Below are 23,765 nucleotides of genomic sequence, written 5' to 3' on the forward strand. Positions count from 1 at the left end.
ACCATAAGTTATATGATTAGGATTCCAGTTGAAATAGTGAAAAGGGAAAAAAAAAGCATTAAAAATTTCATAGTTTTTTTTAAACTAAGTTTATTAATTAACTAAATCACAACACATTTTAATTAAAAGGGCATTCTTCATATCTACATTTCCCCTAGGTCAGTGGTCGGCAAACTCATTAGTCAACAGAGCCAAATATCAACAGTACAACGATTGAAATTTCTTTTGAAAGCCAAATTTTTTAAACTTAAACTTCTTCTAACACCACTTCTTCAAAATAGACTCGCCCAGGCGTGGTATTTTGTGTAAGAGCCATACTCAAGGGGCCAAAGAGCCGCATGTGGCTCGCGAGCCGCAGTTTGCCGACCATGGCCCTAGGTAACAGGATATCTGAAATGTATCTTAATTCACTGGTTGAGAAGTAAGTTTTGCCTTTTACAGATGTTCTGCTGGATATATTAATGCAATGCTATCTATCTAATTGCTCCCTGGCTTAAATTCTTATTTACTCAAAAGGTAATTCCAAACCAATACAGCTGCACTATTTGATCCTTTCATAGCTGTATGTAGTTATCTTCTCTTATGCTTAAATACATCCTACAAGAGATAAGGATCTTTTAGAATGTTTTTCAACAGCAGTATACCACACAATGTAGTCTTGTATGTATATTTACAAAATTTAAACATAACTCAGAAAGCTGCAAAGAAAAACATTATAAAAATGTTCAGCCATTCTAGTCGGGTTTCAGCTACCCTTCTAATACCCTAGGGCAGTGGTCGGCAAACTCATTAGTCAACAGAGCCAAATATCAACAGTACAACGATTGAAATTTCTTTTGAGAGCCAAATTTTTTAAACTTAAACTTCTTCTAACGCCACTTCTCCAAAATAGACTCGTCCAGGCCGTGGTATTTTGTGGAAGAGCCACTCTCAAGGGGCCAAAGAGCCGCATGTGGCTCGCGAGCCGCAGTTTGCTGACCACTGCCCTAGGGAATTTAAGGCCTGAATTCAGGTGACTGGATGCAATAAGTAAGTGTTTAGTAAAAGTTGCTGATGTAGTACTGATACCAAGTAGACTAATAACACAGAATATTAAAAAGAAAAACACAAAACAACACATCTCACTGATAAAGAGGCTAGTAGCCTACCTTTCCTGTCTTCCAGGATAATGAGACAGAAGTGCTTCCCTGGAAACCTTAAAGAATGTTATAAACACATCATAAGTGATTTTCAAATACACATATTCTAAAAAAGTATCTTGTCACCAGAAAAGAAAGGAGAAATGGCTGAGCCAGATAATAATGATACTTACACCTAAACATTAAAAATAAAACTGCTACAAGCATAGATAAAATCTTAATTGAAAACGCTGAATCTTGGTCACACTAACACAACATTAAATCAGTCATCACATGGTGGAGAGAGATAACTGAAAATAAATTAGTTTAATCTTAAAAGTCACATTCTTAGCCACCACACAAAAATGTATTTGTGCATTATGGGTGATGCTGTGGTCTTGAACAGCAGTCCATATTCAGAATGTTTACTCACAACTCTTTTGCTATGCACTGAATTGCATTCCCCAACCCCCCAAATTCATATGTTGAAGTCCTAAATCCCAATGTGATGGTTTTTGGGAGGTAATTAGGTTTAGATGAGGTCATGAGGGTGGGGTCTTCAGGTGGGGCCCTAAGGTCAGGACCTGTGGCTTTAAAATAAAAAATTTTTAAATACTCACCCAAGGAGTAGAAGGGAAGGAAAGGGGAGGGAGAGGGGGAGAGAGACAGAAGAAACATTGATGTTACAGAGACACATCCATTGGTTGCCTTCTACCCCTACCCCCACCAGGGATGGGGATCAGACCTGGCCTTGACCTGGAATCAAAACCCTGACCCCCTCCAGTGCACAGGACAATGCTCTAACCACTGAGCAATGCCAGCCAGGGTGGAACTTGTGGCTTTATGAGGGGAAAAGGGAGATGTTGCCTCTCTACCATGTGAGGACACAATGAGAAAATAGCCATCTGTAAGACAGAAAGAAGGCTCTTACCAAGAATCCTATCAACCAGCACTCTGATCTCTGTTGGACTTCCCAGCCTCCAGAATTGTGAGAAATAAATGTCTGTTGTTTACATCACCCAGTCTATGTATTTTGTTATCCAGCCTAGGCAGAGTAAGATATCCTCTTTCAAATGGTAAAGGCAATAGAAATATGAAGATGAATAGGGTACATTCCCTGCCCTGTGCCACAAAACTCAAATCCTGATTGCAATGTCACTACTTCTGCCAGGGATTTGTATCACAATCTCTGCTTCACTCTACTTATGGAAGCTTATGGCGGTAGTGACTGAGCCAGAGAAATTTCTACTTTCAATGACTGGCCAATGTGTATTAAAAGAACAGATGATAGCTTTTTTTTTGTGGGGGGGGGGGGAGGGGGTGGTAAACTATTTTGGCTAATATCAACTGCACTCAGTACTGCCATGGATTTATAATAACTGAGAGAAGAGATATTCACTAGATATTTGGTTATTAGACCCTAAAAATTAGGAATAAACCAGATGGGGTTTAGAATAGGAAAAGGAGAGGAGAAAAGAAGCTCAGGAGAGAATACTAGTATGAGGTCCTGCCCGTCCATGTTATCAGGAAATTAGTTCAGATCAGATCTAACTTAAACACCAGCCTCTCCAAAAAGGTTTTCAGAAAAAGTTTCCATAACAATTATTCAATGGACAAAAAGATGTCACTGTTTTTAGAAGAGATCACCTTGATATGAAAGACCCAACTTAGGAATAGCTATACATAGCACCATTACAAAGCTGACATCAATTAAGATACTATTGTAGACACAGCAATTTCTAGGGGCAAGTTCTCATTCACAGACATATGTGCTGTTTCATGGCATAATGATGTTATAGAGTCTATGAGGCCTTGACCTGGAATCAAAACAATGTAGACAGTTCTCATGAAGATCTCGTTGGGAGGAGGCTTCTTCTTTCTGTCAGATTCAAGGAATATCCTAATTGTAGGGACATTACTCATTTTCACTCTGTATTCTTGGAGGTGAGGATATGAAGACAGGATATTGGGAATTTTCTCCTCTAGAGTCAAAATGGTATGGAGTAGAATCATATCTTTAAGGCTCAGCTGATTACTAATAAGGAACCTTTGTCTATGCTTCTTTAGAACCTTTTCAAACACAGGAAAGTATCAAAGTATAGCCTTCTGGGCCATGCTAACCACTTTTTTCTATTGATCATCTAGTTTTAGAAAAGGGTAAATAATAATCAGTTCCAGCAGATCCAGTGTCCCCTCCATATGCATGTCAATCGGGGTTCTGTCCTTCAGGTCCATTCCAAGGAAGCTGTGCTTGTCCACTATGTAGTGGAGAATACTTTGGATCTGCACCAACTTCATCCCATCAATTTCAACCACTGGCACTTATAGGAAGAGCAGATGATTACATCCTGCAACTGTTCTTTTGTTTCTAAAAATTCTTCATCAGCCCGGCTGGTGTGGCTTAGTGGTTGAGCGTCAACCTATGAACCAAGAGGTCACTGGTTCGCTTTCTGGTCAGGGCACATGCCCATGTTTCAGACTCGATCCCTAGTGGGGGCCATGCAGGAGGCAGCCAATTGATGATGTTTCTCTCTCTCTGTTTCTCTCCCTTCCTCTCTCCGTGAAAAGCAACACAAACATTTAAAAAATAAATTTAAAAAAATTCATCATCAAACTTGACTCCAGTAGCAGCTAAAACCAATCTTACGGTTTCCATCTGGCCTCCCCTGTTTAGTACATAAGTGGAGCTTGGGCTTCTTCTCTATCCTGATGGTCGTTCAGGCTTTCTGGAATCCACTAACAGCAGCCAGAGTTGCTCAAAGCGCACTGCGAGCAGCCAGCAGCCTAGATGATCACTTCTTTAAGCCCTTTTACCACTAAAATGTAGTAAAATGTGGAATAGCAACTTCAGCATTGCTAGAGCAAAAGGTATACAAATAAAAGTAGAGCCATAGAAGCTCATTACAGAGAGACAGGATAAAGTCAGAAATGAGTTTGGTTGTACATTTAAGTTTGAGATGTCTCCTAGACATGTAGTGGAGAGACCAATATCTCCATATATGTATTATATATCCTATGTAATAGAGGTAATATGCAAATTGACCGTCACACCCTCACACAAGATGGTCGCCCCCATGTGGTCACAAGATGGCCACCACAAGATGGCCGGCAGGGGAGGGCAGTTGTGGGCGATCAGACCAGCAGGGGAGAGCAGTTAGGAGCAACCGGGCCGGCAGGGGAGGACAGTTGGGGGCGACCAGGTCTGCAGGGGAGAGCAATTGGGGGGGACCAGGCCTGCAGTGGAGGGCAGTTGCAGGGGGGCCAGGCCTGCAGGGGAGGGCAGTTAGGGGCAACCAAGCCGGCAGTTAGGGGTGACCGAGCCGGCAGAGGAGGGCAGTTGGGGTGACCAGGCCTGCAGGGGAGGGCAGTTAGGGGTGACCAGGCCAGGAGGGGAGAGCAGTTGAGGGCGACTGGGCTGGCAGGGGAGGGCAATTGGGGGCAACCGGGCTGGCAAGGGAAGGCAGTTGGGGGTGACCGGGCCAGCAGGGGAGGGCAGTTGGGGGCAATCGGGCTGGCAGGGGAGCAGTTAGGCATCTATCGGGCTGGCAGGGGAGTGGTTAGGGGGTGATCAGGCTGGCAGGCAGAAGCGGTTAGGGGCAGGCAGGCAGGTGAGCAGTTGGGAGCCATCAGTCCCGGATTGTGAGAGGATCGAGCCTAAACTGGCAGTCGGACATCCCCCGAGGGGTCCCAGATTCGAGAGGATGCAGGCTGGGCTGAGGGACACCCCCCACCCGTGCATGAATTTCATGCACCGGACCTCTAGTCCTATCTAATAAAGAGGGAATATGCAAATTGACCATCATGCCATCACAAAGATGGCGGTGCCCAATCCCCTCAGCCCCGCCAGAGTCCCCCAGTCCTTTTAGCAAGCGCACGGTGCAGCTGGACCCACCCTCAGCCCCCCAGGGCCGGCCTGAGGCGCAGGCAAGCCTCGGATGTCAGCTGCCCAGCCACCTAGGGCCGGCCGAGGCTTGCGCTGCCAGCAGTGGCAGCAGCAGAGGTGTGATGGGGGCATTGCCTTCCCTGATCGCCGGGTCACCTCTCGCCCCTGAGGGCTCTCAGACTGTGAGAGGGGGCAGGCTGGGCTGAGGGACGCCCCCTCCAGTGCATGAATTTTCATGCACTGGGCTGCTAGTGTTATATAATTAGGACAGTCCAGTTGAAAAGCTTGAGAACTGTCAGCACATAGAACATGAATTCTCAACAGGGCGCAAAAACAGATTCCTTGGAAGGGGAGGGCTTAGATATTACAATGGTTTGTGGCCCTCCAAAGGGCCATAGCACATAAACAAATACACAGTATATGTGATATTAAAATTTCATGTATCCATCATTAAATGGATAAAGCTACATATATATGTGTATACATACATATACACAATGGAATATTACTCAGCAATAAAAAAAGAATGAAATCTTGCCATCTGAAACAACATGGACTTACCTAGAGGATATTATGCTATGTGAAATAAATCAGAGAAAGAAAATACCTGATTTCACTTATAAGTGGAATCTGAAAAAAAAAAAAAAAACTAAATGAATAAACAAAACAGAAACAGACCCACAGATATAGAGAACAAGCTGAAAGGGGAGAGGGTTAGGGGAATGGAAAAAATAAAATAAATATAAAATAAAATTTCATGAGAAGGTGTGATTAGGAAAAAAATGTTTAAAATGACTCTTTGAAAGGGGGTCAATAATGAAAAAGGGTATGAAAAACTAGATATAGAAAGTATTAAGGCAATGAAAGTGAATGTGATCACCAAGAGAATGAAGGTGGAAGTCTTGGTTTACAATGTACAGAGGTCAGGGAGATAATGAGTTACCAGCACAGATAAAGAAGTTGCCAGAGAAAGAGAAGAAAAATCAGGAGAAGCAGAGTCCTAGAAGCCAAGCAAAGAAGTTATTTCAAGGAAGAGAGCGTGACTTAACTCTGTCAAATGTTATTAATAGATCAAGTAAAATTTAAGAGCAATGCCTAAAAGGGAAAGTGGAATCAAGGGTTTGTTTTATTTTGTTTAATTGAAAGAAATATAGCATTCCAGTATGTTTATGAAAGTGATTCAATAAAGAAGAACATACTGACGAAGGAGCACAAAGACAGAACAAATAAAGTGGTAACTTTGGGCAGGTGAAAGGGGACAAAATCTAGTGTACAAGTGGAGACAATCGACCTAAAATAGGAACAGAAAGAGTTTATCCATGCCAAAGTAAGAAAGGCCGAATTACAGATGCAGATACAGGTACTTAGGTAGATGTGGTAAACTTTTAGAAGTTCTTTTCTGATTGCTTTTATTTCTCAGTGCTAAAATGACAAGCAAGGTCATCTGCTGAGTGAGCAAATAAACAAAGAATTTTGTGACAACAGTCAGCTAGGAAAGAGTGAATGGGCCAAAGACATGACTGCTCAAAAGTAGCCATGAATTTAAATTATGATTAGCCAGCCTAATTATAAATCCACCCCACTCCAATCAATTTTATACAACCAAGAAAGGGAGAGGAGGTTTATAATACATTAAGAAGTGATTTTATAAAATATATAAGAGGGAGGAGTTTTGCCAATCAAGAAAGGAGCAAGGTAGTACAAGTGAAGTTTTATATGAAAGCAAGTGAGGACATGAGGGGGAGTAAGGAACAATACAAAGTAGTAGGATTATAAATCCTGGTGAAGTTAAAAGATTAGTGGAGTCAGGATACAAGAAGAAATATGCTGTAAAGACAGAGTGGTGACTGAAAAATGGGATGCTTAAAACAGATTATGGAGACACCGCATGGAGATATCCTATCTAATAAAAGAGTAATATGCAAATTGACTGTCACTCCAATACACAAGATGGCTGCCCCCATGTGGTCAAAGATGGCTACCCCCATGTGGACACAATATGGCCGCCACAAGATGGCCAGCAGGGGAGGGCAGTTGGGTGGGACCAGGCCTTCAAGGGAGGGCAATTGTGGGTGACCAGGCCTGCAGGGAAGGGCAGTTGGGGGGGACCCAGGCCTACAGGGGAGAGCAGTTGGGGGGAACCAGGCCTGCAGGGGAGGGCAGATAGGAGTGACCAGGCCTGCAGGGGAGGGCAGTTAGGGGTGACCAGGCCTGCAGGGGAGGGCAGTTAGGGGCAATCAGGCTGTCAGGGGAGCAGTTAGGCATCAATCAGGCTGGCAGGGGAGTGGTTTGTGGGTGATCAGGCTGGCAGGCAGAAGCAGTTAGGGGCAATCAGGAAGGCAGGCAGGTAAGCAGTTGGGAGCCAGCAGTCCTGGATTGTGAGAAGGATGTCCAACTGCTCGTTTAGGCCCGATCCCTAAATGGGCAGTCAGACATCCCTTGAGGGGTCCCAGATTGGAGAGGGTGCAGGCTGGGCTGAGGGACCACCCCCACCCCTTGTGCATGAATTTCGTGCACAGGGCCTCTAGTCAGGATATAGTGAGCTAAGGCCAAGTTGCAGCAAGATCACTGAAAGAAAGGAAGGAAAGAAGTTCAAAGTTCTGAAAGGTCAAGGGATTGGGAGGATCATCTATACATGAATGCTGCAATTACCAAGAAATATGATAGGAATAGGGTAGGCGACAATAACAGTGAGTCAGGAGTTCTTTATATATTTTGGATATTAATCCCTTATCAGATGTATTATTTGCAAATATTTTCTCCCATTTGGTAGGCTGCCTTTTCACTTTGGTGATAGTTTCCTTTGCTGAGTAGAAGCTTTTCAGTTTGATGTGGCCCCACTTGTTTACTTTTGCTTTTGTTGCCTATACAGGGTGAATTTTATGTGAATTATACCTCAATTAAAAATAAATAGGTCACAGTAACTAGGGAGAACACAGGGAAATATAAAAGGACCAAAGACAGAACTCTGGGAAACACCAACATTGAAGAGGTAGACAAGGAACAAGAATTTAGGAGATTAAGAATAGTTCAAGAAATAGGAAGAGACCTCAAAAAACAAGATAGAATCAAGTCCAAGGAAACAGTTTTTAAAAGTAGTAGGAGACAGACAAAAAGTACTAAATTTGATTAAAAAAAAAAAGATTCATCTTTACTAGTAATAGTGCAAATCTAAAAAACAATTCATCATTTCCATCTATGAAAAAGTTTTTTTAAAAAAACAACTTTATTGAGATATAATTTACATAACATACAATTTATCCATTTAAAGGATACAATTTAATGGTTTTTAGTATATTCACAGATATCTGCAACCACCACCACAGGCATTTTTATAACATTTTAATCACCTCAAAAAGATACATTATCCTTTAGTGATCACTCCCTGATTCACGCCAACCCCCCACCCCCATTGTAAGCAATCACTAATCTACTTTCTGTCTCTAGATTTACCTATTCTTCTTTTTTTAAAACATATTTTTTATTGATTTCAAAGAGGAAGAAAGAGGGAGAGACAGAAACATCAATGATGAGAGAGAATTGATAGGTCACCTCCTGCACACCCTCTACCAGGGACCAAGCCCACAACCTGGGCCTGTGTCCCTACCGGGAATCGAACTGTGACCTCCCAATTCCTAGGTCAATGCTCAACCACCGAGCAACACCAGCTGGGCTCAAAAGGTTTTTAAAAACCTAAATTGTTAAAGATGTGGGACCTGGGTAATATATTCATTGCTGGTGGTAAGTTCACAATTCATTCATTCAATATTCAATGAATGCTTGCTATGTGCCAGGCACCATATTAAAAGCTAGGTTTATATATAAGGAACCAAACACACCTAGTCTATGCCTTCAAAAATATAAAATAAAATAACAGAAACAAGTGTATACAGTTGATCCCCAACTTACAATGGTCTGATTTCGATTTTTTTTTTTTTTTACTTTATGATGGTATGAAAGTGATTCACATTAAGTATAAATGTACTTTCAATTTTTATCTTTTCCTGGTCTAGCAATGTGCAGCATGATACTCTCTCATGAGGCTGGGCAGTGGCAGTGACCACAGCTCTCAGTCATATGGCCAGTGTTTTCTAAATATTATGTTTTGTGCTTTGGCATGTCATCATGTATATAACACACTTGTCTGTGTCTTTTGCTTCTGCTGAGTAGAGAAAGGCAATTACAGATGACTTTTGACTTTTGATGGGGTTGCATCCCAGGAAGTGTTCTGAGCACATTTAAGGTAAGCTAGGTTAAGCTATGATGTTCTGTAGGTTATGTATTATAAGTCTAAATGTATTTTAGACTTATAATATTTTCAACTTATAATGGATTTACTGGGCTATATCATCATCCTAAATTGAGGAGCATCTGTACTTACAAAGTGTGACAACATTTATTAAGGAAATGTAAAGTATACTAAAAGAGAGTAAGAGGAGAGATCAAATTTTGATATGAGAGCTAGGAAAGACCCCTCTGAACAAGAGCAGAAATAATACTGAACTGAGAACTAAGTGCAAAAATTTAGTCAGGGAGAGTGGGCAAGAAGAAAGTTTTAGGTTAAGGGCACAAATTGTGTGAAAGCTCTTCAGTGGAAAAGTCACACGCACACACACAGGCCAGTGAGCCCTAGTTGGGTGGCTTGGTGGGAGCATCACCCCGCACACCAAAAGGTTGCAGGTTCGGTTCCCCGTATATGGGAGTGTCTCTCTCTCTCTCTTTTTTTTTCTCTCTCTCTCTCTCTCAAAATTAATGAACATATCCTTGGGTGAGAATTAAAACAAAAACAAAAGGCCAGCAAGGCCTGGGAGCAAGCGGGTAAGTGTGTGAGGTGAGTCAGTAAAGGCAAGAACCTGATCATATAAAGCACTGAAAGGTCATGTTAGGATTTATCTGTTCCACCCAGGCTGATGTGGCATTGTCCTGTGCACAGAAAGGTTGCCGGTTAGATCCTGGATCAGGGTACATGGTCAGGTCACATCTCGGGTGGCAGGCTTGATCCCATGCAGGAGGCAGCCAATCAATGTTTCTCTCCCCTCCTCCCTCTCTCTAAAAATCAATTAAAAAAAAATTATCTGTTCTATGTCCTCCAAAATCTTGATACAGTGATAATCTTCCCCTGTTCTTTATTTTGTCTCTTCTCATTCCTCTGGCTTTTTCTCAACTACAAATATGCTGATTTGATTTCTTTCCATTAATCAAAGAACAAATTATTGGGTGGCATAGCTGTGTACCTTCCACTTCCTCTATAAAAATGAAAACTCCATATACGGACACAAATTTTTGGTCTCTTTTTCTGTTTGTTTGATTTTTCCCCCACTGCTGTATCCTCAATACCTAGTGCATTGCCTAAAGTACTCCAAACACATTGGTTGAATGAACACATAAACAATACACATATAATACTCTTACTCAATCACCCTTCCAATAAAAGGCCAGTGTTTTAAATGATTTCCTAGAATTAAGGAAATATAGAACAGTTAAAGAACAGAGAAGTAACTGGCTTTAAGAAATTAAGTTCATCAATTCTGGCCTCAATAACAAAGCAATCTACTTAAGTGAATTAACCAACTACAAAATGATAGAAATATAGGAAAATAATCATTAGCATAATTTAACTGTGTTCAGAGTTTGAAAAATCCCAATCCGTTAGTAAGGCTGTTCAAATTTATTAAGTTAAAACCTATAATGTTTATTTTTCAAAAATTTTAAATTAAAGGAAATCTTTTTCTTCTCAACAAGATATAACACATGCCATCTTGTTTTTCTATATTGGTTATTAAAACCAGAACTTAAAAGGTTCTCATTAGCCCAACTGGTGTGGCTCAGTGTGGTTGAGCGCCGACCTATGAACCAGGAGGTCACAGTTCAATTCCTGGTCAGGGCACATGCCCCGGTTGCGGGCTGGATCCCCAGTCAGGGCTGTGCAGGACATAGCCAATCAATGATTCTCTCTCATCATTAATGTTTTTTTCTCTCTCTCCTCTCTTCCTCTCTGAAATCAATAAAAACATATTTTAAAAAGTTTTAATTATATGACTGGACCTCATAATCATTTTATAAGTTAAACATGTTATCTTTTTTTTTTAAATATATATTTTATTGATTTTTCACAGAGAGGAAGAGAGAGGGATAGAGAGTTAGAAACATCGATGAGAGAGAAACATCGATCAGCTGCCTCCTGCACACCTCCTACTGGGGATGTGCCCGCAACCAAGGTACATGCCCTTGACCGGAATCGAACCTGGGACCCTTGAGTCCGCAGGCCGACGCTCTATCCACTGAGCCAAACCGGTTTCGGCAACATGTTATCTTTTATAGGCTATTTAACTTCAGAAAAAACAATAACATTCTACAGGCACAGTATGAACTCCATAATCCAAGCTAGCAAATCTCAAAAATGTATGTTGCATACTATGTGGACAAGGATATGAGGAAACAGACATTTTTGCAGATAGGAAGGTAACACACTCTCTATAGAAGCAAACTGGCAAGATCTATAAAAATTAAAAATATACAATTCCCTGACCCAGCAATTCTACTTCTAAGTCTTTATCCTACATATATAGTCATGTACGTAAGAAATGACAAAAGTTCAAGATTATTCAATACAGTATTGACGTTATAGTAGCTATAGATTGAGCACAATCTAAATTGTATATTTAATCACTAATAAAATGCAGTTATGAAAAACAATGAGGCTATTCTTATATACTCAAACGTTCTCTAAGATAGTTATTAAATGAAAAAAAATTAAAGAGCACCTGTGTACAATACACCATCTGTAGGGAAAAGGTATATGTTTACACATATCTCTATTACATAGATACATATACACAAATACACATTTGCTTAAAAATGCAAAACAAACATCTCTGCACAAATATGCAAGAACCTGTTAATAATGATATCTCTTAGGAGAAGAACCAGGTGGCTGGAGGACAGGGGTAGTATAGAGACTTTCTAATATATACCTTTTTGCAACTTTATAGAAGTTCATTCAATCAGCTAGATTCAGAGAACATAGAGTAGGGGAACCATCCTGGTCTAGGAATCAAAGAAGGATGGAATGTTTAACAGAGGCAAAAAGGAGCAACAGCAGTTAGTTAGTTAGGTTAGGTAGACTAACCTGTTCTAAGAAGGTGGAGTGTTCTAAGAAGACTTCAGTGTGTCTGGAGTGCCTCAAATAACTGGCAAGAAATGAGACTGGAGGGGGGGGGGGTCAGATTGTTTAGGGTCTAAAGCAAGTTAGAGTTGGGCTTTATCCAAAAGGCAATAGAGGTAGAGGAAATAATCAAAATGTTTTAAGCAGGTGATCAGGAGGTCAGATTTATATGTCTGAAAAGTTATTCTGAAAGGGCAATGTACCAAAGGTGGAGAGACCTATTAAGAATTTGTTGCAACAGCACAGGCAAGATATAATGCTAGCCTGACCAAAGCTATAGAAGAGGGATGGAAAAAGTGTATGGACTGAAGTACTTGAGCAGTTGAATTAAGAGTATCTCATGATAGGATACAAGATTAGGAGAGAACAAGTAGTCAACGAAGACATCTACGTTAATTTGGGCAATAGGGTAAAAGTGATGAAAGATAATGAAGTAGATTTGGGGGAGTGAGTGATGAGTTCAATATTGGACTTGCAAAATTTGAGGTATGTGACATCCAAAGGATTACACACAGTACATGTATGCAGCCACACTGGGCCGAAGAGAAGCATTTAGTTCACCTAGAGAGAGAATACTGTGTGAGAAGTACCTCAGGGTTAGGACAAGCCCTGAAGAACACCAACATTTAGAGAATGGAGAAAGAAGCACCTACTTTTATTTACTTTTAGTTAAGAAATGGCTCTTCATGAAACCAAAAAGAGCATGTAAAGTTAAAGGTATCATATGACTCTTAATAAAACCACACTCAATCCTAGCTGGTTTGGCTCAGTGGATAGAGCGTTGGCCTGAGGACCGAAGGGTCCCAGGTTCTATTCCAGTCAAGGGCATGTACCTCGGTTGCAGGCTCCTGACCATGGATGGGGCATGTGGTAGGCAACCAATTGATGTGTGTCTCTCACATCGATGTTTCTTTCTGTCTCTCCCTCTCCCTTTCACTCTCTCTAAAAATCAATGGGAAAAATATCCTTGGGTGAATAAAAAGAAAAACAAACAAACAAAAAAACTACACCCAAAGACCATACAAAGAAAACACACACACACACACACACACACACACACACACACACACGTGTGCCCTTGCACTTAGGGCCATACTGTTTTCAGTCAACTCTCAATATCAGCTATAATGGGGGTGGGGGTGGGGGAGTAAAAAATGCAACCCATATATTATCCCAAGAACAATTTCATACAAGAGTTTTTGCAAAAATAAAGATCACTCAGTCTAGAGAGGCCCAAATTGATCAATTATACCAGAGGACCTCCTAGCAAATTGCTATAATCTGTTATATTTTCCTGACAATATAGCTGCTCATCTAATAAACATTCTTTCACTTGAGAGCATAAGTACTTGTCTAAACTTTTAAAAGGCTTGTAAGCAAGGAGGGCCTAAACTTAGGCAATGGCAGAGAGACTGGAAAAGACCAGAATTTCTTTTCAAAATAAATCATAGAGCCACAGAGCACTTGCATTGAGTGAAACAGATTTTTGATATTCTGTTGCAACTGATATAGTAGCCTTTTCTACAAAAAATTCCTACATTTATTCCTTTAAAGGCATGAGATAAAGGGACACACAATGGTCATGCAGCAAATGCCCGAAAGCAATCTATACCACAGAAAGAAAAATGAAAGCATTATTTAATTAATGTACTGACTTCCAATGTCTGGAACATCCACAGTATACAAAGAATCCTAAAGAAAATTGAGTTTAGAGGCAGACAATCTATGCTGTAATGTATTTTCTACTTTATTGGTGACCTTGAACACATCAATTTTCTCATTGTAAAAATATAAGCAAGTTTTGTCCAATAGCAGTATTTCATCAGTGAGTTAATTCTAAGACTTTCAAATTAGGGCCTCTAATTTGTTCTCATTTCCTAAAAATCATATAGGTAAATCACTATATCAATTTCTCTGCAGTAGTCCATAGTAAACTATAGGTTAAAATTTAAACTAAAAAAAAAAAAATTGGAATGCTGTTTGTACTCCCAACATAATTAGACTTCATATGCATATCTTCCAGCAGGAATTCCCTATAGTTTAACTAAAACAAGATAAACTCTTGTTCAGATAAATTCAACCCTGGATGATTTCAAGGATGAAGCTTCTAAACAAATTGCTTGGACATTTGTCTAGGCAACTGAACTATAAACTCAAATGTCCATTGACCAAAGTAAAGAAATAGAATGAATCCTCTCACTGCAATACAGCTCATTTATAATAATTTTGTCAGCAAACCCTAAATTTCTCCCATTAACCAATAGAATAAACATAACAAAAGTGAAGAAATTTATCTTAACTGAAACTCTTCATGGTTGATCCTCATTCTTAAAGTATTACAAATTTTTGTTATTAACTGGTCCATTATTTCAAGTGTAGCTCTGACTTCTAACAACCTAAAGTTTGGGATACATGTACAACATGTATCTATCATTACAGCATCATACAGAATAATTTCACCACCCTAAAAATCCACTGTGCTCTGTCTACTATCCCTCACCCCTTCTGAAATCCTAAAATGCAAATAGCACTTAAGAGATTCTAAACACTGAAATGACGTTCAGAATCTTGAGGATGAAAACAGAAGACAAAAGCCAGGGCAGAAAAAACAGGCCAAAAATAAGAGCAAAGGAAAGTTAAATGAGAACAATTGCATTTCAAGAATCAAAACATGCCATCCCTTAAAGAGCTGAAGCCAGATCCTTTAAGTACTCTGTTTTTCCTTTCCTCGAATTCGGAGAGGGTCTTGGCTAATACACTATAACTGAGTCTTCTTAAGCAGACAAAGCAGGTAGCTACAGTTTAAGTAAATTCCAAATCTACATGTAAACATTTACTGGTAGTGACTCAGACCTTAAACTCATTACTTTTAAGATATTAGTGGCAAAAACTATAAGCAGCTTGAGTTGGATGCTCTTTGATATTACATTGTACACAGGATCTACAGCCCTCTATGCTGTATTCACGAATAGGATTAGCTTGATTAAACAGAACTGAAGAGACTTTATAACCTACACTCAGACTCTCCAAATGTTAAATCCATTCCTTTTAACACATCTGTCCTTTAGTCAGCATAAGTGATATATCACCATATAATATAAATTCTTTTAGCAGTGTTCTGTATCTCACCAGTTCCTTAAGTGTTACTTACTCTCCTAGACTGATGCAATCTTATCCTTTCTAGCTCTCATTTTCAGTACTACTCTCCCTCTAAGCACTAGCTAACTCCTATTACTGCTTTTAGGAGATTAAGTGCTACAGTAGTTTCCAAGTGTCCTAGAAATTAATTCCAAGATGCCTTACACCTTACCTTTGTTTCCAAGTCTTTAATAAGGTGCCCTAGATTACCCCTCCTTCCTTATTTTCCTCATCTATCACCTCCTGTCTGCCTATTTTAAATGCCCTTTACTTGACAAGCCCCCCATTTCCAGCTCAGGGACCTCCCAACACGTGCCACATGCATGGAATGCCTCCTTTCCCCCCAAGGAATCTACAGGTCATCTTCCTCTGACCATTTAAACTTCACTCTCCAAGAAGTCTTGTCATATCACTGTTGGGAGTTCCTACTTTTTCTAAAATAATGCATCAGAACCATGGATGCACACTGGAATCACTAGTATATGAGGTGTTTTAAAATAAAATACTGACCTCCAGGCTCCATTTCAGACCAATTTAAACAATCTCTAGGCAAAGAATTCAGGTATTGGTGGTGATAGGTAGGGGGTTGCTTATGTTGTTGTTTTTTCCCCAAAGCCCCACAGGTAATTCTGAATGAGCAGCCCTACTAACCCTATCCAGACTAGAAACAGAACTCCCATAACTACATTTTTTCAATATGTTTTCTAAATATATCCATATCCCACACCCCTAAAATACACTTACCACACAGCCTTGACTAATGCATATCATTTAAATACCTGAAATGAGCCTTCATAAGACTTAAACACTATACAGTAGTTATATACTCTAGCAAAGGAGGTTCCTCTTCTGTAAAATGGGGACGATACCATCTATCTTACAGGGTTCTCATTTTCTTGTGTAGAAAAATCAAACAAGATACTGCATATTATACATTTAGCAAAGCAACTGGCTTATCAGGGCACAAATGTTATAGCCCTTCAGGGATTAAGAGTAACACCTGGATTCACTTTTTAAGAAAGAAACAAAATTCAAGTGGTAGTATGGAAGATACAGTGATCTGGATGAGGTTGAGTAAACAGCTTCTGGCCAAGAGTTATAATCAGCTCTGGACAGTATGGCCTCAGTGGTTAGAGTGTTGGCCTGTGCACCGAAGGGTTGAGGGTTCAATTCCTAGTCAGGGGTGTGCAGGAGGCAACCAATCAATATGTCTCTCTCACATCCATGTTCCTCTCTCTCCCTCCCCCCTCCCCCCCTTCTACTGTCTCTTTCAATGGAAAAAATATCCTTGGGTGAGGATCAACAAAAACAAAAGTTATAATCAAAAGGGTCATTGTTTGACCCATGTAGACACTCAGAAAATTTTACCATAAGTATGTCCCCATCATCATCCTGTCTTTCCTCTAAAACCGTGGTCGGCAAACAGCGGCTCGCGAGCCACATGCGGCTCTTTGGCCCCTTGAATGTGGTGGCTCTTCCACAAAATACCACGGCCTGGGCGAGTCTATTTTGAAGAAGTAGAGTTAGAAGAAGTTTAAGTTTAAAAAATTTGGTTCTCAAAAGAAATTTCAATCGTTGTACTGTTGATATTTGGCTCTGTTGACTAATGAGTTTGCCGACCACTGCTCTAAAATTTTTTATATAGGTGAAATCTGGTTAAAATTCATGCCAAAATCAATAAAAACCTTGAGAAGAAGTCTTTGAAAGTAACTAAAAGAGAGCCCAGGGAGGTGTCTGATTCTTATAGTCCCTCGGCCACCCCAGGTGGGGAGGTTGTTTCCAGATTACACAGAAGCACCAGCAGCTGGCTGAATCTGTTTTCATGCTCTGCTTCCTTGGTCCCTGTATTTACAAGCACCCTAACCCAGGATTATCTAGGGAGAAACCTGCTGCCAGTGGCTGGTCTGCCAGAAACTTAGAACTGAATAAACCTTTTCCTTTACCGTAGCTATCAAAACAAAGATTAAACGTTATAAAGTTAAAACTCAAATGGGTATTAGAGAATAGAAAATAGGCCGGTAATGACAAATAAGGCCAATTTCAATTGACTGACAGGGGCTACCAGGACTGGTGGTAATTATATTAACCAGTTAACTGCCATGATATTTTGAATTTAATTAAAAAAGGTCCACCGCTTGTGCCTACAGACGCTATGGCGTACAAATGGTTAAGAATTCTGAGGCTGAATGTGGGTTCATCCGGAAAGCACACCATGAGAAATAATGGATACTGGTCATGGGTAGAGGAGGTAAAAGGGACAGCATGTATGGCATATATTTGCTATCCAGAAGACTCATAACTTCGGGACTAAAGAGCCTAACCTAAAAAGGGAAGTAATAATGATGTACATAGAGAATGGCAGTATGAATCAATCATTTATTCAGTTGCTTTTGAGGGCAGAAGTTGTTGTGCCTTATTCTTTTTTTGTATATCCAACACCTGTCAGAATACCTGGTTATATAATAGGCTGTTAATAAAAGTTCATTTAATTAAATGTGCAGTAATAAAACAGAAATGTGAGATCCCATCATTTTGTGATATGGTACAATCATTTAAGGTCTATGCACCAAAACAGACCCAAGTAAATGCCCATTTGACTGCAAACTTGATTGTAGAGGGTAGGTAGAAAAGTAAGTAGTACCAAAAATGAAAAAGCCCCAGGCGAAGACTAGCCTTAAAAGCAAGACTTTTAAAAGGGACACTTCTGTCCTCATTTTACTCTCAGGAGATAGTAACAAAACTTAAGGTTAATCAACAATGAAATGATACTACATTTTGTTTTGTTTAAATTTTCACTACACAAATCCCAATGACCATGAACTAGAATTTATATAGCTTTCAATATTAAATACATGGCACAGCATGCACTATGTGTAATCAAGCACTTAAATGTTTAATATGGTGAGATTCTAATATCTATTTTCACTCAGGCACCATAATAACATTAGTATTTCTTTTATCAAAAGAGTTGGTATGTGATGGAAGGGCAACCTAAACTATACTTGCTCCACAACTGGACCAGAAAAGTGAAAATTAGTTTTATCCAGGGCTTAAAAATTATATCTATTAAGATCAGAACTATGATCTCAAAACAAATACTTTCAAAAATTATTTTAGGTTATAGAACAGAAGCGTTAAAATCAAAGAGAGAGCTGAATAAAAAAAAATTAAGCTTTGCAAAAGATTCATGTAATTTTAATGATATACTTGTGACTAGAAAGAATGGGTCCAGATGATCTCTCAAAGAGTACTGGATTTTCCACACTCACGCCTTGTTCCCTGGTTGAACAGACACGGGTTTAACTGGCTCTTTGCTATTTTTTTCCAGTTTTAAAATTATGACACATAAAACAAGTTGACACACAGCCAACCTTTCACTAGAATTCCAAAATTTTTGTCATGAGAATAAAGTGACTGAGTAATGAATACAGATTCCTAGCTTTCTGTGGCAATTCTGGAAGCAAGTAATGGCTGATGATTGAAAAGAGCTTTAAAGGCTGAGACTTTGCTGAATCTCAATTCTTATAGTCAGAATTCAGTTTGCTCTCACCAATTTGGCAAATTTTAAGCAATGTTATCCATTGTAGGTTTTCTGAGCCTCTGGTGGCGGTAGGAAAAAAGAATTTTACTACAGGAGCTTTTGTATCTCAAAAAACAAAACAAAAGGCCCTGGCTAGGTGGCTCAGTTGATTGGAGTCATTCTGTACAGCTAAAAGGTAGTGGGTTCGGTTCCCAGTCCAGGCACAAACCTAGGTTGTGAGTTCCTGGTGTGAACAAGAGGCAAGTGATCAATGTTTCTCTCACCTTTCTCTCTCTCTCTCTCTCTCTCTCTCTCTCTCTCTCTCTCTCTCTCTCTAACAGAGCATATGCTCAAGGTGAGGATTAAAAAACAAATAAAAACAAACAATAGTATATAACTTCATATTATCAACAGTAAACATTTGCCAGCACTTAAAGAGAGAGCTAGGAGTGAATGTAGTTATTAGTCTTTGGTCCAGGCTATGCCCTTTATTAATCAAGTCATCTTGGCAAACAATTCAACCTTAGATGAACTTGTATAATGATGAATCTACTAGCTTCCTACCCTGCTTATCTCATACTGTTTCGGTGAGGATCCAATTAGATAATCTGTTTGAAAAACTATGAAGGCCTAACAAATACATATATGGAACCACCATGTAAAAGGAAAAGTATTAATCCACAAATTCCCCCATTCCACTCACTCCATCATCATCAATAACATAACTGTCCCTAAACAACTATATTACCACACAATAGTTAAGATTGTAGTTTAGTTTTTAGTCACTGGATTCTAAAAAGGAATTGAATCAGAAAGATAATAGGAAGCCATATATAAGAAAAGAAATTATGCATGAGTGTCCATTTCCAGAAACCAGTCTCATTTCACACCATGTTCTCTCCTTTAGCTGGGAGCAATCTCAGAAGTCCAAACCTAACCTCCGTCACATCTAACCTTAAAATACCAGAAGTCAGATTCGCCTTATCAGATCACTCAATTTCAGCCAACTCTGGGGATTCAGAACTAAAAGGCCTGGATGTGGGGGGCTAGAGTAGGGAGGTGGCAACACAGGATGAGCATACATGGAGGATTTCACTTCCTGGTAAGAGTTCATCTAAATTAAAATAATGTTGGATACCCAGCTCGATCCCAAGTATGGGGTGTGCAGGAGGCAGCTGATCAGTGACTCTCTCTCATTATTGATATTTCTCTTTCTCTCCCTCTGCATTCCTCTCTGAAGTCAATAGAAAATATATTTAAAAAATATTTGAAAACCAAAAATCCAATAATGAATGATTTACTAAAAAACTACATGCAAGGAACTCTGCTAGGTACATGGGGGATACACAAATGAATTCAGGGAACTTAAGAATCAATTAGTTATTTTAATCCTATAACACACTGTTTGAAATGAGTGTGGGTAGCCTGCCATCTTTTATTGCATTCTCCACTCCACCCCTTCTCTAGTGCAGTTTGAAACAATATTAAGATAAATAAACCAAGATATTAATACTTAAGGAAATATGCTGTTTCATGAGTGATACAAAATGACTTAGGAATTCAAAGACTAACTGGCCATCTGGTTTTAGTAACCAGTGAAGACGTATTGGGATCAGTTTTGAGCAAGGTCTTGAAAGATAGGAATAAATCCATTTTAGTTTACCTGTTTGCCCTTGGAATATGTTTTACTAATAAAGAGCATCACAGATGGGAAAAGCATACTCTAAAACAAGGACAAAGACCACCATTAGTAAGCATCAAGTCACCAGTTAATAGCAGCCCTTCTTCACTAGTGATTTCCATTGTCTCATGCAATCACACAATGGCAATAGTGCTCATCCAACTACAAAGTTTATTTTTGTTACAATAACCACTAGTGTTTTTGCCAAATACAGATCTGATATTTAAGTGAGAGGAAACCAAATAGTTTCTTTAAAGTGAAAAAGGCAAAGCTTAAGGGGGAGTCTCCAACACATCAATTTCCACTGTGAAACACTACCATCCAATGCAAATAATCATTCTCTTCAAGTTCTCTACTTCACTTTTTTTTTTTAATATATATATATATTTTTATTGATTTCAGAGAGGAAGGGAGAGGGAGAGAGAGAGAGAAACATCCATGAGGAGAGAGAATCATGGATCGGCTGCCTCCTGCACGCCCCCTGCTGGGGATCGAGCCTGCAAGCTGGGCATGTGCCCTTGACCTGGAATCGAACCCGGGACCTCCTGGTTCCTAGGTCGATGCTCAACCCCTGAGCCACGCCGGCCGGGTTCTACTTCACTTTTACCTTCCATCAAATACCATCATGCATCTGGGGTGCACAAAGATGTACATGACTATAGGTTAGGATAATACACACTGTAATGATTCCCATTATTTCTCATGGGCAAACTGTTTTGAAATCTGACTTTAGGTTACTAGCACTTATGTACAAACACAAAGCTCTTACATGCATGAGTTTCCAGTGAAGGTAGAAGATGAATGATACACACACACACACACACACACACACACACACCCCTTCCAAATGTCATGATCCTGTTTGCTTTTTTTTGATAGACTTTAAACAAACACATATAATCATAGTTAAAGACTTACACATTTTATTTAACTCCAAATTTTTATTTTATTTTAAATATATTTTTATTGATTTCAGAGAGGAAGGGAGAGGGATAGAGAGATACATCAATGATGAGAGAGAATCACTGATTGGCTGCCTGGGGCACACCCCCAACTGGGGATGGAGCCTGCAACCAGGCCATGTGCCCTTGACTGACTGGAATCTAATCTGGACCCTTCAGTCAGCAGGCCAAGGCTCTATCCACTGAGCCAAACCAGCTAGGGCCACTCCAAAATTTTAAATAATATGCCAATCTTACTTTCGCTAGTATACAGTGAACTCACGTTCACCTAAGAAATGACAGTAACAGCACCGTTTAAGGAAAGTAATGTGAAGATAGTAATACAAAGAAACCCCAACCCAACTAAAGAAAACACCTCTTTCTCACCACTGTCACTGGTAACTTCTAAAGCTCTAAGTGGTATAATGTATCTTTTCACATACAGGATAATGATGCTCCCAGTCGTTAATACAAATTATCTCAAACATAACCGAGGAAAAAAAAATCATTAACTGTATAGATCTTCCAATATGTCACAAACATTAGGTTAAAAATCAATCTAGTTCCACATAACTTGGGTCAAACTTGGTAGAAACCAAGAGGATGGGGAAGTGATAGCAACATTACTACTGACAAGGCTAGCGAATAATAAGCCGTAAATTGAAGGTACGGGTGTAAGACAGATGGAGTCGGGAACACCGCACACCTCTAATTCTTTCTAAGCGTGTTCTCCTTGACAACATAAATGATTTCCAAGCCTGGCTGGCGTCTCACTCCACCCCCCCCACCCCCCCAGCTAGTGACAGAAAACATTTTCCCAAGAGGAGCCTACAGAAAGATACATGAACCTAAGGCCTCGATTTTTCTCTAATTGGGCATGTATCTGCACCTGGCCTTACACTTTTCTCTCTGTTACCTCCCCTGAGGGGGTGAAAATATCCACATCCAGTCTCCCACCCCTACCCTGTCAGCAGTCCTTGCATGGACGGGGCTCATCTCCTCTCCTTCCCTTTCGACTGAGTCCCATTACCTTTGCGAAGCTGATGGAATACTTCTTTCCCCTGCTCCCCACCCTTATTCATGGCCGAGCACGACACTCCGCATCCTTCCAAGGAAGGGACTAGCAAAATAGGAGGCATATTCCGAGAAACGGAAGCCGAGGAACCCTGACAACCACACAGCGGTTTACACCAGCGGGTTTGGCCTCCTCTCTCCACCTCGGCCTCGGCCCAACAGGGTCCTCTCAGGACTGAAATCGCGGGTCTCCACGCTCTCCCCAACCCCCATCCCCCGGAGATGAGGCCGGGAAATGAGAAGAGCCGGGTGAAACGCGAGGGTGGGTCATCCCTCACCAAGACCGCAGCCCGTCCCCACCCCCCACCCCCGCCCCGCACTGGAGTCCCCGGGGAGGATGGAGATCGCGGGAGAGGCGAGGGGCCCGGGCCCGGGGACCCTGCACCGCGCCCCCAAACACTCGGACCGCGGCACCCGGGCCTTCCGCGCCGGCCTCCCCCGGTCCGGCCCCCCACCCCCAGCCCCCGGCACTGCGGCGGCACCGACGGTGAACCCCGGGGCCGACCTCACTAGCACACACGCCGCACACAAAAGCGCCGCGGCCGCCGCCTTCCCGCCCCCACAGCCCCGCGGAGCAATCAATGGGGCGGCCGGCGCCCGCGTCCCTCGGATGCACATCCGACTGCCGGACCCGGCCGGCAGGGGCGGCGGCGCAGCTCACCATCGCTCCGCTTGATCTCCACGTAGATCCCGATCTGGATCTTGCCGAAGTTGGCCGTTGCCATCACCTCATCTGGAGCAGCGGCCGCGGGTCGGGGGAGGGGGACGGGAGGGCGGAAAAGGCGGGGAGGGGGCGGGGTGGGGGCGGGAGGGGGAGCGGTTGCCCGCGGCCGCGCTGGCCCCGGCGACAGCGTGAACGCGAGCGGGGGCCCGCGAGGCGCAGCGGCGGGCAGGCAGGCAGGCGGAGGCCCCGGTTCCGCGGGCAGGCGGGCAGACGCGCACGCCGGGACGTCGGGGTGAAGCCGGGGCAGGGGCGTCGGGAGGCGCGGGGAAGAGTAGGAGGGCCCCGCGCCGCCCGCCTTAAGCCGACGCAGGGGAGGCGGGGCACCGCGCGCCTGCGCAGAGCGCGTCTCCGCGCCGCTTCCTCCTCCGCGGGCCTTTCCCGGCTGCCTCGGGGCGGCCCCGCCCAGCTCCGCGGCGGCACTGGCGGGCGGCGGCACTGGCGGGCGGCGGCCGCGGCTGGGCCCCCCCGGGGAGTGGAGCGTGCGCGGCCCGGCCCCCAGCGAGCCGGCGTGGAGTTTGATT

General features: G+C 41.7%; 1 protein-coding gene and 1 pseudogene across 7 annotated transcripts in view; both read right to left on the reverse strand.

The window, feature by feature from the left end:
- Window positions 1-23,549, reverse strand: part of KIF2A (kinesin family member 2A) — a 73,756-nt gene extending 50,207 nt beyond the window's left edge. For 4 of the 6 annotated variants that reach the window (XM_079795188.1, XM_079795187.1, XM_079795186.1 and 1 more), the window contains exon 1: window positions 23,182-23,546. In XM_079795188.1, coding sequence (XP_079651314.1) covers window positions 23,182-23,245 — 64 coding nt within the window. In that variant the 5' untranslated portion in view covers window positions 23,246-23,546. Of the gene's footprint in view, window positions 1-23,181 lie in introns of all 6 variants that reach the window. The other 2 variants (XM_079795190.1, XM_079795189.1) reach the window with 1 other exon arrangement.
- LOC307109934 (glutathione S-transferase A4-like) lies at window positions 922-22,733 on the reverse strand (annotated as a pseudogene). The gene is made up of 3 exons: window positions 22,636-22,733; window positions 3,734-3,824; window positions 922-3,509 (listed from the first exon to the last, which is right to left on the reverse strand). The product of its transcript is annotated as a glutathione S-transferase A4-like (transcript).
- Window positions 23,550-23,765: the final 216 nt, after the last annotated feature.

Source organism: Cnephaeus nilssonii (genome assembly GCF_951640355.1).
Source record: "Cnephaeus nilssonii genome assembly, chromosome: 2".
NCBI classification, from domain to species: Eukaryota; Metazoa; Chordata; class Mammalia; order Chiroptera; family Vespertilionidae; genus Cnephaeus; species Cnephaeus nilssonii.